The 24,214-nt window shown below is 46.7% G+C and overlaps 7 protein-coding genes across 7 annotated transcripts; 1 reads left to right on the forward strand and 6 right to left on the reverse strand.

Annotated features, from left to right (window-relative positions):
• Window positions 1–416: 416 nt before the first annotated feature.
• MYCFIDRAFT_50886 (uncharacterized protein) lies at window positions 417–2,476 on the reverse strand. Its single transcript, XM_007931526.1, has 3 exons — window positions 2,261–2,476; window positions 1,141–2,202; window positions 417–1,088 (listed from the first exon to the last, which is right to left on the reverse strand). Exons 1-3 carry the CDS (start codon window positions 2,375–2,377, stop codon window positions 582–584), a joined length of 1,686 nt encoding a protein of 561 aa, XP_007929717.1. The 5' UTR covers window positions 2,378–2,476; the 3' UTR covers window positions 417–581.
• Window positions 2,477–2,948: 472 nt separating this feature from the next.
• MYCFIDRAFT_34779 (uncharacterized protein) lies at window positions 2,949–3,557 on the reverse strand (the record flags this gene model as incomplete). Its single annotated transcript, XM_007931460.1, has 1 exon — window positions 2,949–3,557. The coding sequence occupies one exon, from the start codon at window positions 3,555–3,557 to the stop codon at window positions 2,949–2,951; it is 609 nt and encodes a 202-aa protein (XP_007929651.1).
• Window positions 3,558–3,730: 173 nt separating this feature from the next.
• Window positions 3,731–6,130, forward strand: MYCFIDRAFT_177900 (uncharacterized protein; the record flags this gene model as incomplete). Its single annotated transcript, XM_007931842.1, has 7 exons — window positions 3,731–3,843; window positions 3,881–4,356; window positions 4,384–4,494; window positions 4,566–5,240; window positions 5,270–5,871; window positions 5,913–6,041; window positions 6,077–6,130. 7 exons carry the CDS (start codon window positions 3,731–3,733, stop codon window positions 6,128–6,130), a joined length of 2,160 nt encoding a protein of 719 aa, XP_007930033.1.
• A 77-nt stretch (window positions 6,131–6,207) lies between these two features.
• Window positions 6,208–7,555, reverse strand: MYCFIDRAFT_34867 (pyridoxal kinase; the record flags this gene model as incomplete). The annotated part of the gene is made up of 3 exons (XM_007931468.1): window positions 6,208–7,205; window positions 7,274–7,353; window positions 7,470–7,555. The coding sequence occupies 3 exons, from the start codon at window positions 7,553–7,555 to the stop codon at window positions 6,208–6,210; spliced, it is 1,164 nt and encodes a 387-aa protein (XP_007929659.1).
• A 385-nt stretch (window positions 7,556–7,940) lies between these two features.
• MYCFIDRAFT_190243 (uncharacterized protein) lies at window positions 7,941–9,717 on the reverse strand (the record flags this gene model as incomplete). The annotated part of the gene is made up of 5 exons (XM_007931843.1): window positions 7,941–7,958; window positions 8,011–8,300; window positions 8,360–8,789; window positions 8,848–8,888; window positions 9,666–9,717. 5 exons carry the CDS (start codon window positions 9,715–9,717, stop codon window positions 7,941–7,943), a joined length of 831 nt encoding a protein of 276 aa, XP_007930034.1.
• A 236-nt stretch (window positions 9,718–9,953) lies between these two features.
• MYCFIDRAFT_63974 (uncharacterized protein) lies at window positions 9,954–10,408 on the reverse strand (the record flags this gene model as incomplete). The annotated part of the gene is made up of 2 exons (XM_007931596.1): window positions 9,954–10,217; window positions 10,343–10,408. 2 exons carry the CDS (start codon window positions 10,406–10,408, stop codon window positions 9,954–9,956), a joined length of 330 nt encoding a protein of 109 aa, XP_007929787.1.
• A 916-nt stretch (window positions 10,409–11,324) lies between these two features.
• On the reverse strand, window positions 11,325–12,094 carry MYCFIDRAFT_142586 (uncharacterized protein; the record flags this gene model as incomplete). Its single annotated transcript, XM_007931844.1, has 2 exons — window positions 11,325–11,462; window positions 11,519–12,094. 2 exons carry the CDS (start codon window positions 12,092–12,094, stop codon window positions 11,325–11,327), a joined length of 714 nt encoding a protein of 237 aa, XP_007930035.1.
• Window positions 12,095–24,214: the final 12,120 nt, after the last annotated feature.

Raw genomic sequence — 24,214 nt, forward strand, 5'->3', positions numbered from 1 at the left:
TTGCGGTCGCTGCGGCGTGGAACAGCTGGCCCCTCTGTCAGTCATCTCATCAAGCCTAACTTATCATCTGTTCGACCTCGAATCGTCGAGTGAGGTGTTCGCGATAGCATGAAGGAAGGTGAAAGAGTTCATTTCGGTCAGGGTTTGATGGAACGGATCGGGCTCCCGCCGGGTTTGAGCGACGGACTTGGGCGCCGGCAAGGGTGAAGATGCTGTCCAGAGATGTGTGATAAGCCAGATAGATCGATCCACTATTACAATGCAAGAACGTTCGCAAGCTGTGGCTCGCAAGCTGTAGCGTTGTCGTAGCGTTGTCGAGGTACAAATAGCGCTTGCCGTGTCAAAGGACAATCCCATCATCACCTTCCAGTCAACACCAGCCATGAGTATGAGAAATAGAACTTGAACACCGGAGTGGTGGCTGCGAGTCATACGAGGTATCGTGATTTATCGGAATGCTTCTCTACAGATCCCAAGGACAGCTCTCCCAAAATCGCTCAAGAAAGATGCTTGCTTTGTAGTACATCGTTTTCTGAAGCCATGCTCCTGCTTGCTGCACTCACGCGCCTGATGCGAATTGACTATTGCGCACTGCTGCGGGTGGTGCGCTTGTTCAACTCATCCTTGGCCTTGTCAGCGCCCGACGCAACAGCATCTGCGACATCATCCTTAGTCTTTTGTGCGGCAGCCTTGGCCTTCTCGGCCTTTGCCTTCAACTCTTCCTTGCTTGGGGCGGCGGAGGAGCCGACGGAGAAAACGACGAGGAGAATGGTGATAATGGCGAGAGCGATCGTGCCGGCCACTTCCGGAACGAACTTGACAGCGTCGACTGGGTTCTTCTGGACGAGCTCAAGGAAGAGAGCGGTCTTCTCCTTGATGTAGAGAACTGGGTCCTCCATGAAGACAAGGTCCATTGGAGACTTCTTGGTGTCCCCAGCTGGCAAACCAGCCCGCTCAGCCTCCAGCTCCGATGGATGCTTGATGTCCCAGGTCTCCTTCTTGAAGGCCTTGGCCTGAGCCTCGTCGTGGCCGATGTAGATGTTGTCAAAGAGGATATCCTCGTTCATCGTCCAAAGCTCGAAGCCGATCTAGGAAAGGGATTAGTAGAGATATGAGATCTGATGCGTCAGTGTCACTTACAGCGCCCATTGGCTCAAAGTCGGATGGCGACTTGTCCTCGAAGAAATCTGGGTTGGCGATCTTCCGTGGCTCCCAGACACCCTTGTACTCTGGGTTGTCAATCATAGGAGCGGACCACTTGCCCTTGAAAGCTGGGTTCTTGATCATTGGCTTCTCCCATGGGCCACAGCCAGATATCTCATCACACTTGGGGTTGGGGATTTGTGGTGGGATCCAGTCACCGTCCTCATCGTCCTCCCAGTCCTCTGGCTTCTCAGCAGCTCGGTCTGGAATGGTGAGCGGCTCATCTTCGAGCCAGTCCTCTGGCTTGGTGGCCTCCTCGTCGACAATCTCGTACGGCGCGTCCTCGTCCCAGTCCTCTGGCTTGGTGGCATCTGGGTCGCGGATCTTGGCCTCATCAACCCAGGTGTCTGGCTTCTTGTCATTTGGGTCGTCAATCTCAGCTGGTGGGTTGACAGGTGGGACGAAGTCCTCGAGGAGGGAGCCGTTCTTCACACTGCCGCCGTTGATCAAGAGCTCGAAAGTCTGGTCTGGACGGACGATGAGGGAGTAGAGGTTGGACAGCTTATCAATCTCGGCGGGTGGGGCCCTTTCCAAATGCTTCTCCTCGTATTCGCCAGTTTTTGGGTTCTTGTGGCGGAAGATGAAGTGGACCTTGTTAGTAGCACCGCACTTGTCTGGACCAAACATGATGATGTATGGCGAAGCATTGGAGAACTCGTCGGAGGCCAGAGCGGCATTCTCCTGGAGGAGCTTCATGTAGGCACCACCGCACTCGAGGTATTGCTGGAACTTGACCTCATATGAGATAACCAGAGACTTGCCCTTGTTGTCAATGGGCTCGTCAAACTTGGCAGAGATGGCGTGGTGGGCAGCCTTGTCCTTGGCCACCAGGCCCTTGTCGCCGGCGATGCCCTTGAAGACGGTGGGCTCCTCGACTGCCCAGTTGCCCACATACTGCCATTCCTCCTTGGTGTTCTCCTTCTTAGCGTGTGAAGCCTTCCACCGAGCGTCCCAGCCGTCGGTGAACTGCTCAATGAAGGGTGCCTTCAGGGTGGTTGGCTGGGAAAATGGCCAGGTCAGTGGGAAGGCGCGACTCGAAGTACTCGAGGATACGTACTGTGAATTGGGGCAGCGAGGCGTCGGCTGCTGATGGGGCGTCGACTGCTGATGGGGCGTCATCTTCTGCGGATACCAGAGCGGCGGCACCAAGCGCCAAAAGCGAAGTGACCTTCATCGTGTGCCTGCCGTTGCCGTTGCCGTGGCCGTGGCCGTCTGCAGACGAAGTGCAAAGGAGTGTGGAAGGAGATGTGGAGGTTGGAAAGAAAAGGCAATGTCGAGGTCGAGGGTGAAGAATGTCGAATGGTGTGCGATATTTGAGTTGCGCGCTGGCTGGTGGTAACGGACAGCTGGCTCTAATAAAGGTGGAAAGCTAAAGAAGCTCGCTCGCTCCAAATCCAGGGCAGGGCCAATGCGTGGCGCCAAAAACTCAAAAAATGCGGGGGCCGTTCGGTTCACTTAAGTTCGAATTAGGTTTGCGCCGCGAAGCGACATTTGCATGTGCTTACACGCGAGTCCCTCAGGCACATTCACCGCCGGCATTCAGGACATGGATGATATCTGCAGTAGAAGAGGCGGCGAGACGGAAAGAGATGGCAATATCCAGGACAACATACATCATGACCAGCAGTCGTTTCAGCCAGCCGAGCGTCTGCACGAATCTATGTGGCACACTGGCAGAGATGATCAACTCCACCTGCTACAAGGAGTGCTTCCAATTCTCGCTGATGGACCAGGACCACGTCTGCTCAGCGGAAGACCCCCTTCTTGCACTGGGTAATGGTGGTAGAGCCGGTCTGTTCGACACTCCGCATCACCATGCTCATATGAGAGCATTCTGCAACAACAATGATTCCGTCAGGCTCCAACACGGCCTGCACCGCACTTGCAACTTCCTCCGTAAGACGCTCTTGGACTTGCAGTCGTCGCGCGTACATTTCAACCGTGCGGGCAAACTTCGACAAGCCAAGAACATAACTCTTCGGAATGTACCCTATATGCATCGTTCCAACAAAAGGCATGAGATGATGCTCGCAAAGACTTGCCACGTGTATGTCTCGCACAATCATCATGTCGCTGCCCTCGACCTTGGAGCGGGCGTCAACTGGTGCAACAAGCTCGGGCCTCAGGCCGTAGCCTTGAGTGAAGAAGGCCATTGCTTTTGCAAAGCGCTCCGGCGTTTTGCGGAGGTCTTCACGTTCGGGGTCTTCGCCAATGCTGGTGAGGATTGCTTTGGCCGCGGATGCAATCTGCGCTACGACTTGGCTGTTCTCCCTTTTCCTGGACTGAGCTGCGACGACGCCCGGAGTACTGCAGAGATCTTGGTTCGCCGACCCATTGTTTCCGTCAGTATGCATTTCAACTGACTTATTGCTGCTGTCAAATATGGCATGCAGGTACCAAAGCTTGAGACTGACCTCTAGTAAGTCTAACTGCTCACGTATTGGCAAAATCCCGAGACACCTTTGGACTGAGAGCTTGATTGCTCCACCAACACGCAACATCAAAGGACAGTGCAAAAGCGAGTCCGATGGAAGGCATCGACGTAGCAAAATGCAAGATCGACCAGGTCCTTTTTGTCAGGCCAGATGACTCTCGTAAGTATGCATGTGCGTCTTTGTCCCTTTCATTGCATTGCTTGTCGTAATGAAGACTTCACATAACTCACACTGGTCACTAGAGTAGATCAAGTTACTGAGGCCCGTTTTCTGCTACGAACTGCTCTCCTAACTGCGGCCTCTCATAACTGCAATATGGCAACTCTAGGACAGTTAAGGAGCGCGCTACGAGACGCTGCATCTTCCTCCTCAAAAGACACCTTGACCGATCTACAATACAGCGACGGCTTCGAGCTCTCCCTCGAAGATCCAGGTCTATCAAACTACCACACTTTCGTCATTCCCCGACTTTCGAAATTGGTGTCCGAAGTTACTAAGACAAAGCAGTCCATCTCGATTTTGGAAATCGGTTCTGGCCCCAAGACTGTGCTTGGCGAGCTTCCCATAGCTCTGCGATGGAAGGTCAACAAGTACGCCGCATTCGAGCCTAACAACATTTTTGCCGGAAAGCTTGAGAGTTACCTTCGCCCCCAAGAAGAGAAGGACACGCCTTTCCCTCATATGACAAGCGAACCTGTCATAATGCGAATTCCGTTCAGTGCAAAAAGATGCATTGCCACAGAAGGCGCGATCCATGAGGATGAGAAGTTCGACATCATACTTTTCTGTCACAGCATGTATGGTATGAATCCAAGACGACCGTTCATCGAAAAAGCCATGGACCTACTCCCGAAGCGTGCAGGATTGATCATCGTTTTCATCGGGGCGATAATATATTCTTCGACGGTCTTGCATGATGCGATACAGCTTCCTACCCAACAGGTCATTTTCGTATCTCAGATGAAGACGAGGAGATCGACAAATTTGCTGCATTCATAGCTGGATTCACAGTGCAGGACTACGCCTTACAGCAGCAGTGGCGAATTATCTGCCGTGATCCAAGTCATCGTCTGGATACCGATTCTGCCCAGCTTGCCTTGAATTCGCCTGAGATCATGGTGGCTTTCAATGCCAGCGCACGCGCGGTTCCAGAGCTGCTATTGAAAGTTCCTTCTCTAAGCGAGAGCAGAGCTCTCGAGAACCCCGAGTCTCGCCAAGCTCACCCAGCGGTGATTTTGAGGCCGACAGATCCCGGACATGTTCAAGACTGCGTACACTGGGCTGTCGAACACGATCTCAGCCTGACCGCCATCGGTGGAAGTCATAGTGGCCATTGCGTGGCAGACAACGTGGTCGCGATGGACATGAGCGCTTTTTGTGAGTTGCAAATTCCACCAGCCAACAAGAATGCATTCCATGCTGCAGAAAGTCTGATCGTGGCTGGAGCTGGCTGCAATGCAGGCGAGATCATACGCACGACCATGGAAGCCGGCTTGACTGTACCTCTGGGTTCTCGACCAAGCGTAGGTGCGGGACTATGGCTGCAAGGCGGCATTGGGCACCTTTCTCGACGATACGGGCTGGCTTGTGATGCAATTGCTGGTGCAGTCTTTGTCGAAGGCTCGGGCCAGATTCTATGCGTTGGGGATATACTCACAAGGACATGAAACTACCAGCCAATGCTATCCGACGGGAGGACAAAAAGGAACTCCTTTGGGCGATCAGAGGCGCCGGCACTAACATTGGCGTTTTGTTGTACGTTGTTTTCAAAGGGTTTAGGGCACTATCCTTCCTATCGCAGAACTGGAAGCTTTCACTCAGCGATAAACCCGAGCTGCAAAGCAGAATTATACAGCTCAGCAACATGACAAAAGGTCTGTCTCGAAACGCCTCTATCGACATGTACATCTTTTACGATTCGGACCAGGTCAAACTTGGCGTGAGCTCGTACGAGGTTTTCTGCAAGAAGCATTCTGCAGGAGTCACTATTCAGGATACAACACCTTTAACCTCCAAGCTACGAGAAACATTGGGTCACGAGGACTCATCTATCATTACTGATGCAGTCGGACTTTTCGAGACAGAAATTTACATCTCAGGCATGCACGGCGGTCATGGTGGCGGAAAGACCTCATCATTCAAGCGATGTGTGTTTATGAGGAACATCGAATCAACGAAGGTAGTTGACAGCCTTTCAGCCGCCATGGCTACACGACCCACTCCAATATGCTACGTTCACCTGCTACAAGGAGGCGGTGCGATCGCAGACACAAGACTTTGATTGCAATGCTTCGGCTCTTGCAAGAGGCTGAAGTGCCTGCTTCGAAGATCTCGGTCATCGTCGTTGCGGAATTCCCTGTTCATGGAGCGCGAAAATGGTTACAAGAGCGTGGATTTGGAGGCGTTGGTATCCAGAGTCTTCTGGTGTTTGGTTGTAGCTGAGTGGTGGCTATTTCCAATGTCTGCATGTCTGTAACTGGCTTGTGACTTGACTACATTTTATATTCTTTCAAGCAACCAATCTCAAAATCTATTCATCAAATCTCATCTCCCATTCTCCTCGCTACTCTCACGCCGGCTCCGCATCCCCGCCTTCACCACGAACATCTACCGCCTGTGCCCTAAACTTCTCAAGTTCAGGCGGCTCCCTCAAAGCCCTCATATTCCTAACAACCCTCACCTCCGCCGCCCTCGTCAACTTCAAATGCCGTTCCATCTCCCTCTCCCTCTCCGCCGCCTCGCCCACCCCCTCATTCAAAACCTTCTCCTCGCCCAGACTCTTCGACACGGCCTGATAATGCTTCGCCGTATCCTTGAGCACAGCATGCATACTCGCCAAAACCTTACTCACAGCCTTCGCCAACGGGAGTTCAGGACCGGAAACCTCATCGGGACTCCTCCAACTCGCGGTATTCAAAACTCCAGCTTGCTGAGCAGCTTCTCTCAATCTCGCAACGAGTAATGCGGCAAACATATCTCCCGTCCCTGAGAAGAAGACAGGTAATGCCGGGACTGTGATGCGGAATAATCTCGGCTTTCCTTCAGACGTAGCCGTACTTCCAATAACACTCAACACCGCACTACTATTCTTTCCCTCCTCCCCCATGCCCGCGATCGGTGTCTCCGGCAACCGAATACTCGTAACCACCACATTCGGTACCGCAAACACCTGATGCAACTTCCCAATCGCAACCCCCATACTCTCCAAATCCCGAATCTTCTCGCCAGAAAGTAATTCCGCCTCGAAAAGATTCGGTAAGATCAGATCCGCATCTTTCAATAACCCCTTATAAGCTTCCACGCATTCCTCCGCCACGTATATTCTTCCATTATCGCCCATTACGGGGTCGAGAATCCAGAAGAATGAGCCGGGTTTCGTTGCCGCACGGGTTTTATTGTCGCGACCGATTTTTCCGACTTCGTGGACTAGGGCCGCGGAGGGGCAGTAGCCGGAGAGGAGGACGTCGAAGTTATGGAGGAGAGCGGATTTGAGGCCCGAGTAAAGGTCTGAGATTTCGGTGGGGGTGGTTTTGCGGCCGGTGAAAGTGCGGTAGGCGACGTGATTACCTGGTGATGATGATGACTATTACGATCAAGTCCTCTGTAGCTGCTTGTGGGTGGTGGGATGCCCTTACTGTAGTTCACGGTATGTATGGCAGAAACCTCGCAGCCCAAGGTCTGCATGCAGAATGTTGCCATTGTGTTCCCGACATATCTTTCAAGCGCGTCACGTCTCAATATACGATGTGCTTGCTCTTGAACTCGATCGCGATCAGACTTACCCCGAGGTGACCTTTTCGACTTACTATTAGCTCTTATCATGGTATCCACGGACTCTTGCTTGGAGCACCCACATGACTGGCAACGGCCAGGACGTGAGTCTCTGGGACAAGCTCTTGAACGTCGCGCTCCGCCATTTTCCGGCTCGCGTTGTCAGAGATACGATATTCGCGCACGCTCGTGTTGGAAAAGGGCTAAATTTCTTTGGTGACTGTGCACTGCACTGCTGTGGGAGAGGTCGCTAATCAACAAATGACGTGGGTGTTGATGTGAAGAAAAGTCCCTGCAGATCTCGGTCTCGCTTCCTTTCGGCACACTGCTCCGATCAACTCCGATATCACGGCCCTGCGCCTTGGTGTGCTTCCATCTCTTCACGCATCTCGCGGCATTCTAACGTTGGCCTCGTACATTCGTTCATGCAGCGAACGGTCTGCCTTCAGAAGGCGAGTTCGGTCGGGATGGCAGCCATGTTCCGGCAGGGCCTTCCGCTTTTGGGCAATGTTTCATCTCGTGCTATGCAATTTACTCCTCGTCCCCAATCTGTTCATCTCTCGTCAGCACACACCCTCAGATTATACTGTAATGAAAGTACCTTCGGTGCGAGGTAGAACCTCAGGTAGCTGTTGTTGCTGAGACCGTACTCTACAAGCAGCGGCACTTCGTTGCTCAAGCACAGCTTGACCTGTGGAGAAAGGCCACTAGCCTTGCAAAAGTTCATGAGGTACTTGAGTGAGAAAGTAAGCGCGACAGGCTCAGAGAGGTTGATCTCAATGTTCTGCTCAGGCTTCTCGACGTTTGTGTGCGAGCGCAGTGTAACAGAGCCGTTGCCAATGTCTCCTGCGCATTTGAAGCCTACACCATCCTTTGTGCACTCAATGGACACTGCAAAATAGATCAGCCCTAATATCTTGTTCTCAGTAGTATATGTTGTCTGCTCATACCTGACTCCGACAATGCAGAAAGATCTCTGGTGATGCGCTGGAACTCAGCACTTGGCATGGTGATGGTCGCAGCATACTCAGTATCTGGAATTCCCAAGTGCTCTTGATCAATGTCCATCAACTTGATGTCATATTCACTGATTCTGTCGCTCTCTGAGCTTTCAAATGTGAAGTTGACGACATCTGGCGCATCCTCGGCCTTCATGGTCAAGATGTCCTCTCCTTGTGCGCATCGCAGGACTTTGGTGAGAGAAGTGAGGTTGATACCGAGGGCAATGTTGCGATCGCAGCGGAAGGGAGAGAAAGATTCGGACTTGAGCATCATGGACACGAGGGCGACGTGCGAGTTGTCCATGGCTTGGAGAGCGATTCCGGAGTCATTGCAGTCGAAATTGCAGTCTTGGACGAGATCTTTGATGGCATCGACCACCTGCAGTAGGTCAATCAGCTCGTGTACCTACATCCATACCGATCGAGACATTTCATACCTTCTTGAGAAGGTTGGCCTGCTCGAGACGTGCTTCCAGCACTGTGTGGTGGTCAGCATGTGTCCATTGTTGAGAATTTCGAGCACTGACTCTTTGGTTCTGCTTATGATTGATTGTCTTGTGAGAAGAGGCTGTATCCGCGTAGTTGACTGAGTGTGTGCAAGTGGAAATGCAGTATGCAGTGCGATACTGTTTGTGACAGGTCGAAGTGGGAGAAAGTTAGTTTGGTGAGACGCGCTTTCTCGGCGGGCGCGTGTCTGGTCGCGTTCGTGACGCGGTTAGCTTTCATTGAAGTTGATCATGAAATTTTGATTGCTCTGATGGTTAAGCATGTTTCACCGCCTACGCGGCGGCTGCTCAGTCCTTCCAGTTGGAATCGGCACACCGTCCTATCGAGGTCTGCGACATCAATATATAATTGACAACAAGTGGAGCTGAGACATCCTGAACCTGCTTGCACTATGATTCTCGTGAAGGCCAGCAGCAGTCTTGCCGAAGATCATCGCAGTCCGAAGCACGCATCCGCACCACAGATGATTCAGCACAATAAGTATTGACTGTGGAAAGGCCAGGCATTGATTGGAAGGCGATAGCTCCGCGAGTCTGGTTGTGTCTATTTCAATAACCCATTACTTGCAGCTATGGCGCATGAAGCATCGTCTAAGATGAGCTCCTTCTCCGAATGACCAACATGTCGGACCGATTACTAAGCTCAAGGTCGCTTTTCGCCCCCGTGGCTCCATGTCAGAGATCTCTTTAGTGGCGACCAACCATGCCAGAAGGAAGCTATTCGCTCGATATAGGTGCGAGGGCCGAACCTTGACTCTCTGCCACACGCCCTCGCTCCATGATCCTGCAGCTCATCATCATGTTAACGTGCCCCAGGGTGCCACATGCCTCAGCCGTCATTTTGAACGATGAGCGATTCGCGCAGAATTGTATCTCTCAACCGGAAGGGGAACCTGAGTCCGGTGTTGTTGGGAGCTGAAGTTGAAATGGTGATCGCAATGTTGGCCCCGTTGAAGCGCACTACATCTTGGGCAGACACTCGCATTGTCGGCGACATGACCATGATGCAGGTCGCACCGAGGAAATTGCTGACCGCTTCAAGCTTTGCACAAGCCATAGAAGAGAGTCCAAGTAAGAACAAATGACATCAATCCTCCAAACATGTCCCCAGCCCAGAGGTCGCCGAATGGTCTGAAAAAGTAGCTCTTCGCATCTTGGTCCGCCTTGAGTGTGAAGATGAGCATGGAAACTATTGCCGTGCCAAAGAAGTAGAATATAAACCCTGGCCACGACTCTAGGCCCAACGTGCCTGCTGCAACACCAAATAAGGATGCGGTAAGAGCGCGGATATTGGAGACGGTCTGTTGTGGCGACGGGTATGTATTAGTGTATGTATGTCCATGGTGCAATTCAGGCGGCGTCTCATGTGAGATGGAACAGATTCTAGTTCGGTCAAGGATGCGAGGCTAAGAAGAGGTGGACTCACACGAGCATTGTGCTGGACGCTATCCTGCACGATTGGGTGCGTGGTCAATTCCCACTCATCGATCATATTTGGCCGATGCGGTTACGGTGTCTGGTGGCGCAGTCCGTACACGTTTCGCTTGGAGCACTGGAGCTGTCTGTCCAGCCGTAGAAGCAAAAGGCAATATAGAGCTGCGGGTACCTGTCGACAAACGTCGCTGGTCGATTCGCAACGTAGATCGCTGGTGCCTGTATCGAGACGTCCGGAGCTGGGCGGCACCTGCGAGGCTTCCAAGGTTGTGCTGATGGCAGACTGCGTGAAAGTTTAGATGAGAGGTGAGGTCGTCCGCGGAAATGGCGCTACAGCGCCAAGCCAAGAAAGCCTCTGCCCGAGGTTGCCGCGGCGTCCGAGCGTCCGAACATTACTTCGGGAATATGGTGCCTTCTTACACTCATTTGCCCTGGCGATCTGCCTCGCTGACCGCCAGCAAATCTTGCGGCTTAGGCGGATGTGGTGATAGCGGGGCGCAACGGTTCCTGCATTTCAAATCTGCACTGCGTCTTCGGCAAGGCCTTTGTCCTGTCTCCGGAGCAGGTGCAGTTCGGACAGGGCAAGTCGTCAGAGTTTGTGGTCTCAAACGTACAGGGCAGTGTTATCAGAATGAAAGTGGTGAGCGAGAGTAAACAAGGTGCATGTTCGGCCTATCGAGGTCCTTGTGGGACTTTTCCCAGCGGACGTCTGTATCTCCATCGGGATGCTGGGCTGCAAACGTCTCCCATGTCTCCGGACCGAAAGAACAACCCAGCCCGAACTTCACGCTATGCCATTGTTCTCAAAACGCTGAATTGCTTGACACTCCACGACCTAAGATGGGATGAAGCCAACAACAGCAGCATCAAGCGGTCGTCCCAAGTCAGGCTTCTTCAAGCAGCTTTCCATATTCGTCCAAATACCTAGAAATGTGAGTTACTTTGAATCGTGTCGAGGCGGGTCTGTCCCGGACTTACAATTGCAAATATCGACTCAAGGTGTATCCCGGTATAGACGTAGCTGCTTGCAGCAACTGTATTGCTCTCTTGAAGTACTGTTGATTTATGCGGGGACTTGACGTATTTCCGAGAGACATGTATGCTTCTGCAGCCTGTTGGACGCAATCAGTAGAGCGGACAGCATTGGATACCGTAAGTGGAAACATACTGTGGCAAGAAGATCGCCAGACACATTCTGTTGTGATGTTGCTGCGGCAATGGCACGCTCAAGGTATTCTGTTGCAGGCTGAAGAAAGCCTCTCGCTTCAACGTAGTCGGCACTTCCAGCACGTCGCTCTGCTTCAGCTGCTGAAATGGAATCATTGCTTGATCGAATAGAAAGCTGAGATGCCGTGCTTGACGATGAGTGTCCCTCAACCCGATGAATCTTAGCCAGCGTTGGCTGCGCCCTCAATAACCAGACCTGGCCGATTCCTCTCAAAGCGGCAAGGTTGCCTGGCTCACGTTGATTGATAACAAGCCATTGCCGTGCGCACCACGATGCGACATCGATCACGGCGCCGCTATCTGCGTCCATGAAAGCCAAGCGCTGCATGGCAGCTATCACCCACACTTGCTCTGATGTTCGATCGGATCTCTGCATAAAGGTGGTGGTATCGAGGTGAGTGATGATGGTCCTAGCCAGTGTGAGGTAGTTCCGCCAGTCTTGAGGGGATGTGCGCAACATGGTGTAGATCTGATTAAGACTTGTCTTGCACACGTTTATTCGCTGCTCTTCATTCATGACTTTCGCAACAGTTAGAAAGAATAAAAGCATTTGAGTTAGTAGGTCTCTCATGCTGACCATGCCTGTATCGACCTTTCATCTTGTATCTGTGACATCTCGTTTCCAGCCTGCGAGTGCGCGTCGCTGCGTCCCAGTAGCGACTGCACCACGGCATGGGGATGTCGAAAGCGAGGATCTTTGTACGATTCTTGGCGGGCCCGACGGCCCATCGAAATGAACACCTGCTGAAGCAGTTTTCTGGCTACGCAATCAACAAATCACAGCGGCGGAGATTGCGAGCATGCATGGTTCAAACGTGGCGCTCGACCCAAGCGACAGGTAGTCTAAGTCGATTGCATCATGTCGATGGGACCAGATATAGTAGAGCTGCAGCGGTATCGCCACCCTTGACGCAAGAACGGATGCTTGGATCTGCAGCGGCCGTTCCGAAGGGCTTGTAGCGTGGGCAGTGCGCAGCATGGTTGCTTCAGGTCCAGGGACCATACCTATCACCAGACCGTTCAGCACCAACGAGGGAAAGAGTAAGATTCCAGAGCCGGAGGAGGCGCATGAAGTGATCGACATCAATATAGCCCGCAACAGGTAGTCGCGAGTACGATTCGAGAACCCAAGAGATTGTCGGTCTTGGGCGGTAGACGTGGTGCAGTAGGATATGTCGTGAAATGAGGTCTGATTAGCAAGCACAAGACCTTGGCAGTTTATTAATACTAAAAGGCAGATTGAGGCCAAGCCATCAAACATGTCTTGACAAAGCAGGGTATCGGCCATTTCACAGATGAGGACTCGAACCATACATGCGCATTCGGCGATGCAATGACGACTGCCGTGGTGTGTGAGAGTAGCTCCGAGGTCAAAGTGAAGTTGAGCCGGCCGGCATCATGCTTGTACCTTCCGATCTAACCATGCGACAGCGGGAAGGATGGAAGTTTGGTCATTCAGATACCGGCGACCGCTATGAACTCTAGGCTGCGCTGCATCATCACTTACACAGTTGCCTCGATGCGCCAATCAGCAAGCCGATGCAATTGTAGACGCGCTGCAAGCCATCTTGCTTTACCTAGTACTGTATAGACTTCGCGTGCCGATTCTCATCTGAGAAAGCGATTATCGTTAGTAATTATAAAGCGGATATGTTATTAGTCCTGCAGAACATTGCACTACTATCGTTTGCCCAAAACCTGTTAGTACGGTCCGTAGAGCCGCCTCCTCTCTTAAGCCGTATAGGGGTAGGCAAAAGGGGCACTTTTACGTAGTTTTTATTGTATTTCTTTCTAATTGTCGTCGTCGAGTAGAGGATAATCGTGTGTTCGAGCCCCGTACGTATATTCTAACCGTTTCCGAGTGCTATTACTATAATAATACCGCTAAGAGAGACACGTACGAATGCTAGTAAGCCGCTAGTACGATTAGACGACGAGATAAATAACTCTACGCTAAAGAAGAAGGTAATCCGCACTCTCGAGAAGACTATTAGTCTACCGCTAATAAGAAGGAATGCTAATACGGCTTAGTAGGTAAAGGGTAGCTCGAAGAGTAGGTCTTCTAGTAGTAAGAAGAGCAAAGCGACTACTGATCTAATTATTAATCTACTAAGTAAGAAGACCGTAGCGGCGCCGGTAGAGAAGACTAGCGGTATAGAACTACTAAAATCGGCTATTTCTTCCTCCGCTTCGATCTCTATATCCTCCTCTTTTAATGCCGCGTAGAAGGCGGCTACTACTACTAGTAGCTAAGCCGCTCTCGCTATAGGCGCCGCTCCTATTACTTAACCTAGCTCTTTCTCGGACGAGACCTTCTATTATAAAGGCTAGTAGACGCTATTTAATACGACGAAGAAGGGTACGGCGCGGACTATAGGAACGAAGCTAGTAAAGTTCTTATCGGCTAATAAGTAAGAAGCATAGAACGGATACGCATAGGTGGCGAAGATAGCGAAGTTAAATAGTCTCTCGGTAGCGTTTAATCGAGTCGTTATCCGTACTAGAGCCGACGGTTAGAAGACGGCTTTTACTAGCGATTAGCATTAAGCTAGAGATAATATTAATAGCGATAAGGTCTATAGTAATGCTTTGCAAGCTAGTAAAGAATTAGTACTTGCTTCGCGGAAGAATGTCTTTATTAATATCGACTTCTTAACGAAGCCTAAACTAGTAGCAGCTAGACCTTTAAGTATTAAGAAGTTAGGTAAACCGGCTTCTAATCTAACCTTAATTTAGCTTACTAACGCCGGCGTTATAATAGCTAAATTAGAGGTATAGAACCGGTAGGACTATTATATTCTAAGAGACCTTCTTTATAGCTATAAAGATTGTCTAAATTATTATAAGGCTAGTAAGTATGCTTACTAGCGTAACAAAGCACTAAAGGACTATAGTAAGAACTACTTTCCGTTTTTTAACGCTACTATAATTAAGGGCTATACGGCTATCGCTTCTAGCGAGTAGAAACGAGATCTAGTAACTAATAAGCTCAAGAATAGGATACCGGTACGTCTAGAGATAATAGTAATTAAGAGGAAGATCTAGTTAGAGTTTTAGAAGGATAAGGCTCGAAGAATGCGAGGCCGCCGAAGTAGTAAGTCCGAGTCGCTACGTAAAGCCGTTCCTACTACTAGAAGTTAGCCTATTATTCTTAACAACTTTAGTAAGGACTTCGGTCGTATTCTAGATAGTAAATTGCGCGGAAGTAGTATTATACCTAGCACGCTAAGCAAGATACCTACTCGGGCTCTTATAAAGACTAGTCTACGTAATGTTATACTGCCGCGGAATATCGTTTAGTACGAGAAGCTAACGGTAGAATTCTTCGACTAGGTTGCCTTATAGCGCGAATTCTAGAATTACGACTATCTACGGCCTTATATCGCCTATTTCGTCGGTATAGGCTAGACGCTAGAGACTATCTATAATTTAACAAAGGACGACTAGCCGGCGGCACTTACTAAAGTAGATAGAATGAGGTTGAGATTAAAGAAAGCTATCGTCGAGTTTATAAAGAAGAAATAGGATAAGATTATAGCGGCGGAAGTAGCCGTAGCAGAGGAAGGAAAGAATTTCTAGGAATCCGGGCTTTCTTTAGGTATCGATCTTTATATAACTATAACATATATAAACTTGTAATAAGCGGGAGATTCTTGCGGTAATAGCACTTATTTAGCCTATATATAGTTAATTAATATAATGCGTTAGTTATAGAATACTAAGAGCGATAGGTAAAGCTAGCGTTCGAATACATTTATTCGAATCTCTAACTCGGAGCTTTCCGCGCGCTAGTAGCGACTAGTTATATTACTCGAAATCTTCGAAGTCTACCTCTTATTCGCTATCTTCCTCGTTATCTTCCTTAAATACACCCTTACCGTTATAATACACTTCCGATATATCGTTAATTATCGACGGTAAGGTATTCTAAGCCTATTCTATCTATTAGGACTCTTCCGAGTCTAGCGCTATTATATTCTAAGCCGCGCCGGCGGTATATTCGAATTCGGCTAGATCGTACGGAATATCGATACTATCGACGTTATATCTAGCAAACTTAAATAACTCTCTTAATCTACGACCCCTATACTTATATAGGTACTAAAGCAAGTAGTCCTAGAAGCCGATAAATCTTAGAAGGTCGTTTCGGTATTTTTTAATAACTTTCTTTAGTAGATTAAAGCTACCCTCGATCGGGTTTAAATCCGGCGAATACGGCGGTAGAAATTCGAGGTAATAGCCGGTATCTAGTATCGCCTACTTAACTCTCGTACTATAGTAGATACTAGCATTATCTATAACAAATATTATCGGCGGACTATCCTCGAGGCAAGGTAGGACTTGCTTAGTTAGCTAGAGATAGAAACGATTAGAATTAATCGATCCTTAGTATATATAATATTCGCTAGTAACCGGCCCTATATACCTAGGCTGAGTTTTGAGCCTACATAAGAGGCCTCCTTCTGCATTGTAGATAGGGCACCAACCTCGTACAGTACATTGTTTATGTCACACTTCTACAATGCCTATATTGCAGGGCTCTAGTCTTTAGCCTAAGCAACCGTCTTGTTATCCTATTATGCTAAACATAGCTGCCTATATTGCTATAGGTTATGTTACCCTCGGTAGCCTATACTATTACTGCTAGTGGTAGTGGTGGTTTTGGTTTCCGTCCTTTAATAAGTATACGGAAGATAGCTATATAGCGTAAACGTAGGCAATACTAACTATCTAACTTCTTGCCTTATATAGGCAACATTAACGCAAGTTAGACCTCTTGCCGACTATCTATACTTCCGCTAACTAGTCTTCTAATTAGATATAGTCTTATCGATAAATACGAGTCGATCTACCGGTTATTTAGCGCACCTAATCGTCTATAAAGCCCTTAAGAACGGATTACGCTCCTTCGCTTTACGTTTAACCTGCTTACGAGTTATACCTATCTCCTGCTTTAGGACCTTCGATAGTATAGGCGCCTTTACCTAAACACCCTCTCCGCTATTACTTATCGGTCGTAGCCGTAGAAACTCGTCCTTAAGAGCTTAGATTTTCTCTATAAAATAGGCGTTAGGCCGGTCTTTAAGGAAGCCGCGTAAGAAGTTACGTTCTTACTAAAGAAGGATAGCCTTATTGCTACGCTTTAGTCCGCTAGTATACTTAGTATATAACGCTCTAAAGATGCGGTATTTCTCTTAATATCTATATACCGATCTAATAGTTATTAGCAACTTTATAAAGGTATAAACCTGCTTAGCAGTCTAACCCTTTGCAAATAGGTTTATTAGCTAGCCTTACTAGTCGAGGTTTATACGAGCGGACTTAATATAAGAAGGGTATATTAGCAGGTAGATAGGGTGGTAGTAGGTATAGGTAGTATTCGATAAGGAGCTAGGAGGAGAGGGAGGAAGGCAGGCAAGTTAGCCTATTGCTAAGCGCTAAGCCCTACCTAAGGTACTAAGACCCTAGCTTTACTTAGCCTAGTTACATGCTAATTACGTATAGCCTCTTTAGCCCTAATACACGCTTCTCTTCTAAAGGCCGCGCCCTCGTAGCCTGTCTATATTCTACGTCCTCTATTGCCGCTAACTTAGCAAGTCTAATAAGCTGCTTAGCCCGCGCTAAATTAAACACTTAACTACCTAATTATGTAACTATATCAAACCTCACCTCTAAACAATACAATATACAACTCTAACTGCGCTATCTCTATATATAATGAACTATAAAGTAATATGTATCTACAAGAATTAAAGGCCTTCGACTAATTATAATACGAGCGCGTCTTCCCTACTATAATAGGTAGACGTACGAGGTATTGTAGCACTACCTCCGTTCTAAGTAATATCGTATCGAGTTCTTTGCGTCTACTCTAAAAGACCTAGCTATATCCGCTTCCGAGGGTTGTCCGCTCCGAGGGTTTGTTCTTGTTATTACGAGGGCTATTATTGTTCGTAGTTTCGCTAGCCCTAATTAGTTAGGTTTAGCAGCCTTCAATTGTTAATCTTATCTTATCTTTTCAGAAAAAACACAGCTTGTCTAGTTTCTATAGGTAAAGGCTATTATAAGTATAGTAGTAGAGGTTCGCCTCGCTTAAAGGGTTAGATAGATCGAGGAGTAACCTATTGTCCGCAAGATCGACCCTAGCTAGCTTAGCTCTATAGTTTTGCCCTTAGTTAGTCTATTAGTCGCTTAATCTTTTAGGCGGCTTAAAGTTTTAACTTAGCCTTAAAGTTTTAATTAAAGTTTTAATTAAGGTGCCTTAGGCTCGTAGTATAGGTAAGGTTGTGTCTATAGGCGCGGTAATAATAGCAAGTAATGTCGATAATAGCGGCGCTAGTCGTCTTAGCGCTAACTTTACCTTACTTTCGATTTCCTTCTTCGACTAATAATAACTCGGTAATACCGTTACTAATATAGCTATATCCTTCCTTTCTTAAATAGCAACACACTCCGCAATACCGTTACTAATATAGCTACGCCGGCCGCTAGTATACTGCTAGCTCGTAGCGCGATACTATTATCCTCGATAGGATAAAGGAATAAGAGGGAGACCTAATGCTAGGGGAAGGCCCTATAGGGCGCATTAGTAAAGAGGTAGAGCCCTTAAAAGAGCATGCGATTAGTTGACGCGTTATAGCGCGCTTGTTAATACTCGGTGCGCGTTTACTATAGTAGTGTAGTCTTATTGTCCTTCGTTGCTAACAATTGCTTGCTTCTAATTAGTTAGCTAATAGCACCCCGGGGGTAGCATTAATCCTAGGCCTTAATAGTAACATTATAAGCTTTTAGCCTTCTTCTTGTTCTTTACGCTAGTCTAATACTTATCTAACAACTCGGTTATGTCTTAAAAGGAACCTTTAGCTTCCTATAAGTCCTATTCTAGTAAAAAGCCCTACTATCTTAGCAGGTACTCCTTCTTGCCCTTCCTAGTCCGATGCTTTAGTATGCGCTCTACGGACTACAGCTCTTTACTATTAGCTAAGACTTCTTCTAACTTAGTAGGCGCTTTATCGCCTTTACGCTAGTAGTATAGTTTAAGGAGGGATACGTAGAAGGTGTTATAGATAGTATAATAAGGTAGAAGCTACAACTAATAGGCCTATGCGGAGGAGCCCTTAACTTCTCGAATACGGAATAGGCTAATATATCTTAGTGCGAGCTTAGGCCTTGTTTTACTATTAGGTAATAGGTGTTTGCGGATACGGAGGTTCTTAGTGCTTAGCATAACTATATCGCCTTGTTTAAAGGTTATTAGCGTATAGTACTTGTCGTAGTAGGCCTTTTAGTACTCTTAAGCCTTTATTAACTTCTCGGCTATCTTAGTATGAATTTCTCGCATCTTCTAAACCCTCTTAATAGCCGCTAGTGTTTCGGGTACTTAACGCGCTTCCCTTTCCTTACGCTCGGCCTCGAGCGATAGTAGGTCTTATAGTATAGCAGCATTCTAGCCTATTATAGCTATATATAGTAACACCTTAGTCGATAAGTAGACACTGTTATTATATACGAATTTAGCTAGTTGTAGGAGGTTGACCTAGTCGTTAGGGTTCTCGTTAATATAACTGCGTAGGTACTACTATAGGGTAGCATTCTGCCTCTCTATTTAACCGTTAGTCTATAGATAGAAGGCTGTTAATAGCCGATACTTCAGTCTTAGCTGCAAGCAAATCTCGCTCTAATAGTAAGATATTAGTGTCGATCTACGATCGGATACGATCCCCTTAGGGGTTCCCTAATAGGTATAGAAGATGTTAGTCTATAGCGCCTCTACTATATTAATAGCAGTCTAATCTTTGCGCGCCGGGATGTATCGAGCGCCTTTAGTAAATCGATCTACTATAACAAGGATAGCATTATATACGTCCTTGCTACCCCTGCGCCTAGCAGGTAGAAGGCCTATAATAAAGTCCATTATTAGCTTAGCAAATAGCTTCTTTAGAATAGGGAGCGAAGACAACTCGCCGAACGGCAAGTGCTTCGGTACTTTAACTCGCTAGTATACTATATAGGTCTATATATACTCCTTTATATACCGCTTACTATTTAGCTAGTAGTATATACGCGATAGTAACTCGTACGACCTCTCTATGCTATAGTAACTAGCGAGCTTACTATTATAGTGCCTCTTTAAAAGCTCTTGTCTAATCGATTGTTTAGCGGAGATATAATATCTGCCCTTAAACTTTAAATAACCTTTGTCGTCGATCGACTAATTACTCTTACTAGATCGAGTCGTTCGCCTACTTACAAGCCTATTAATACAGTTAATAGCAAAGGCGTCCCTCTGCTAAGCCCGTAATAGCTTATCTATAAACGATTAACTATCCCTATTTGCAAGGTTATTTAATAGCACCCTCGCTATTAAACGAGGTATATATTATATATATCTAATAGTACTAGCAGCCAGAACTACTGCAACCTCTTCTATAGTGCTGTCGCTATAGATAGCAATATCTTTAATCGAGTTATTATAGCTCGAGCGATCTACGTCCTTCTTAACGTATACTAGAAGAACGACAACTCCGCTATAGTATTTGTTGCCGCCGCGGGGTCCGGAAGTCCGCTTATCCTACGCTTACTTATTAACAATACGGGCTATAGCAATCTTATACTATAGGGTTGGAAATAATGAATTAATATACTAAGTCTCGCTGTTGTAATTAGGTCGCCTCGATAGGCTATTAGTAGGGTTACTTACGCCTAGCCGATATAATATATTAAAATTAAACCCGGCGAGGTAGACGGCCTATCTAGCCTATCGACCTATAACCCTAGTAACCTTAGTAATACTACGGAGGTTATTATAGTCTATATAGACCTAAATAGTGTACTATGCACTATCGAGATAGTGCCTCTAATGCTTAAAGGCCTCGATAATAGCTAGGAGCTCTTACTCGTAGGTCTCGTAGCGACGCTCTATATCGATTATCTTTCGTAAAAAGAAGGCAATTAGGTGCTAGTAGGTGTTATTAGCCTACTATAATATAATAGCCGATACAGCGAACTGTAAAGCGTTAGTCTCAATTCGGATCTGTTTACTTAGTATAAAATAGTGCAATAAGGGGACTTTAGTAAAGCGCTGTTTTAGACCGTTAAAAGCGGCTTGTGTTTTGTTAGTCTATTTAAACTCTCTAGACGGGTTGGCCTTAGTTTTAGTAAGCTTAGTTAGGGGCATTACATGCCGTAAATAGCCCTTAATAAAGCGACGATAGAAATTAGCGAAGCCGAGGAACGACTATAGTTCCTTAATTAAAGTAGGAATAGGCCATTTAGTAATAGTTTTAATCCGATTAGGATTAGCCTTAACACCCTTAGTTAACACAAGGAAGCTAAGGAATAATACCTCTTTAGTAGCAAAGGTGCATTTAGAAGGTTTGTAATATAGTCTATAGGCTCGTAGGCGGTCGAGGACCTTACGTACTACGGCCTAGTGTTCTGCAATATTAGGTAAATATGTATAAACTAGGATGTTATCTAGGTAAACTATATAGAGATAGTCTAATAGGCCTAAAAGGGCTCGATTGATGTAGGACTAGAATGTTATAGGGGCATTAGCTAGGCCAAATAGCATAACTAAGTATTCGAAATAGCTATAGCGAGTACGGAAGGCTGTTTTCTATTCGTTACCCTTACGAATGCGGATACGATAGTACGCATCCTTAATGTCTAGTATAGTATAGTAGTAGGCCCTAGAAAGGCGATCGAGGGTCTTATTAATAAGCGGGAGTAGATAGCGGTCTTTAATAGTAATAGCGTTAAGCCTACGGTAATTAATATATAGGCGTAGGCTACTATCCTTCTTTAGTACGAACAGGATAGGTGCGCTAGCAGGGCTATTACTATACCGAATACGACTATTAGCTAGGTTTTCTTCTAGGTACTTACGCAATATAGCAAGCTCGCGCTTACTAAGGTTGTAGAGTAGTCTAAAAGGAACCTCCTTGCCCTCTATAATATTAATCTTATAATCCGTCTCTTTAAATATAGGCAATGTCGACGCTAGGTAGTGTTTAAACACATTAATATAGGTCTCTCGGATAGGCTCTAGTATACGAGCAAGCTAATTAGGGTCTATGCTATCTAGGGGCATAGGTTTATCGTTATTACTACCGAGTAGGTCGGCAGTCGGATTAGCTAAGGCAGGTGTTAGGTTGCTAATAAACAGGACCCTAATATCGTTAGGGCACTCGCTAACATTAATGTATTTAATGTCCTCTTTCCTAGCGATTCTAAATCGCTACTTCTAGAGGCCTAGGTCTATAGCTACAGCGTAGTACTTAAGAATAGGGTTACTAATAATAATATCGGATAGGAGGCTGTCTATATCTACTACGTAGGCAGTAAAGTCTAGTAGGCGCTTATTTCCGAGGTCGTCCTTTAGAGCTATAGAAATATAGTAGGCCCTATAGGTTAAGTGCCGAGCGTTATTAAACTAAGCAAGGGTTAGCAGGTTAGTCTTCGGCAGTTGTCGAAGGTCTAATTGCTTAGCTAGGCGATAGCTAATAAGGGCACTAACTGAATTTCCTAGATCTAGTATAACCTTAGTTTAATAGGTAGTGCCCTTCGTATCCTATACAAGGTAGGAGCGTATTATAGCTAGCACAATGTCGATAGTCTTACGCCGCACGAGGCTAATAGTTAGTGCGGCGCTTACTCTTTTTTCGAAGGTTGGCCTATAGAGGTAGCGTTAGCCGCTAAGAGGTGCTTTCGGTATTTAGCGGAAGTACGATTAATTCGGGCCTAGTCCTTAGGTTTGTCGTATTAGCCTAGTAGATAGCTAGTGCTATTACAATTAAAGCACTTCAATCCGGTTAGTAGACTACCGTAGCTATTGTTACTGTTATTAGCCGAGCGGTTAGTATTATAGGGATACGAGCCCCTTCTACGGCCCCTATCGCGGCCTCCTCTATATAGCCGCCGGCTACGGCCTCTTCTACGGTCGTTACTGTTCCTATTGTTAGCATTGTTATTATAGTAGGAACCTTAGTTTCCTCCGCGGCTACTACGGTTGCTACGGTTAGTACTAGTTAGTCGGATCCTTAATTCTAGTCGTTATTAGAGCTAAACAGCCCGTTCGGCTATTTCTACTTCGACTATAAATTAAATGCGTATTAGATTAGCTTGTTCGAACACATAGCGACGGTCTAATTCGAGGATAAGCTCCTATCTAAGTTTTAGGCGTATCTCGGAGATCTATATAGAATTAGTCTTAGGCGGAAGGTCGTCTTTAAGGGTTTTTAAATAGGCCTCGAATAAGCGAGCCGATTAATTAGTCTTTTGCTTAGCTCGAAGGTACTAGTCCTAAGTATATTGTTGCCTTAGTATAGGGTTTCTAAGGGTGTCTAGTATAATGGTTTTATAGGTTTGCTACTAAATAGCAGTCTAGTTATTAAGGGAGTCGAAATAGTTATCCTATATACGCTTTAGGTCGCTATTAATGTACTATATAGCGTATACGACTAAGGAATAGTCGTCTAGTAGCGCTCTTAGTGCGTTGCGCTAGTTAAGTTTACAGTTACGAATATAGTCGTTATACTGCTTCCGACTAGAGCTATTAAATATAGTACAGTCCTTAAGTTTAGTATCCTTCTTTTAGATAGGTAGTAAAGAAGGTCCTACTATTAGCTTAGTAGTAGTTATTAGAGATTCCTAGAGGCGGCGAATCTCGAGAAGATTATCCTTTAGCTATTGTTCTTAACGCAAGGCAGTAAGCCTGTTTTAGGTAGCTTCTTAAAGTCTCGCTACTAGTTAGGGACTAAAGGCTAGCTAGCTATATCGACGGTTAACAATATTGTTAAGAATGTCGTCGATAGGCAATTCTAGGTCGTTACCTAGAATTGTAGGTTCTTCTTTAGTAGGTCCTATAGTAGGCTCTTCGGCAGGAGGCACTTTAGCAGGTGCTTTAGTAGGCACTTTAGTAGTAGGCACTATACTACTAGCGTTGTTATTACTAGCGCTACTAGCGGTAGTACGGTTGTTGTTGCTTCGTAATAAGCCGGCTATTATAATAGGGGGTAACAGATTAACTTAGTGTAATAGGCCGTATAGAAGGCCTTGCTTAATAATTAGTACGGTTGTTTCGATAGAATAGTACGTATAGGTCCCGTTCTTCGGGCGCAATATAGTTAGATTAGTCTTATTCGTAGCTATACCGCTAAAAGCTTGAAATAAGAACTATCTAGCTACTGCCCTTAAAGGGTAGATCGAATACTGTATAAGAAGGGTATATTAGCAGGTAGATAGGGTAGTAGTAGGTACAGGTAGTATTTAATAAGGAGCTAGGAGGAGAGGGAGGAAGGTAGGCAAGTTAGCCTATTACTAAGCGCCAAGCCCTGCCTAAGGCACTAAGACCCTAGCTTCACTTAGCCTAGTTACATACTAATTACGTATAGCCTCTTTAGCCCTAATACTTAACTATTGCGGCGTAGCGGCAGTAATAATAACAATACCTCGGAAGGGTCTATACTACTAAAATACCGACGATACGATATCTACGATATACTAGAGGATTCTATATATTAGAAGGAGGAGAAATAATTAGAAAACTACTAAAATAGCGGTATAGTTCCTCTCTCGGAGGTATAGGGTTCTCCCCGCACCGGTACTAATAGGTTTTAGGCAAACGATAGTAGAG

This window comes from Pseudocercospora fijiensis (assembly GCF_000340215.1).
Source record: "Pseudocercospora fijiensis CIRAD86 unplaced genomic scaffold MYCFIscaffold_8, whole genome shotgun sequence".
NCBI lineage: Eukaryota > Fungi > Ascomycota > Dothideomycetes > Mycosphaerellales > Mycosphaerellaceae > Pseudocercospora > Pseudocercospora fijiensis.

Excerpts from the sequence above, each read along its gene's own strand:
- MYCFIDRAFT_50886 (XM_007931526.1), bottom strand. The coding sequence starts at position 2,377 with ATGAAGGTCACTTCGCTTTTGGCGCTTGGTGCCGCCGCTCTGGTATCC. Across the intron at positions 2,203-2,260 it reads CCTCGCTGCCCCAATTCACA|CCAACCACCCTGAAGGCACC; the intron begins GTACGTATCCTC and ends CCATTTTCCCAG. Across the intron at positions 1,089-1,140 it reads ACTTTGAGCCAATGGGCGCT|ATCGGCTTCGAGCTTTGGAC; the intron begins GTAAGTGACACT and ends TCCCTTTCCTAG.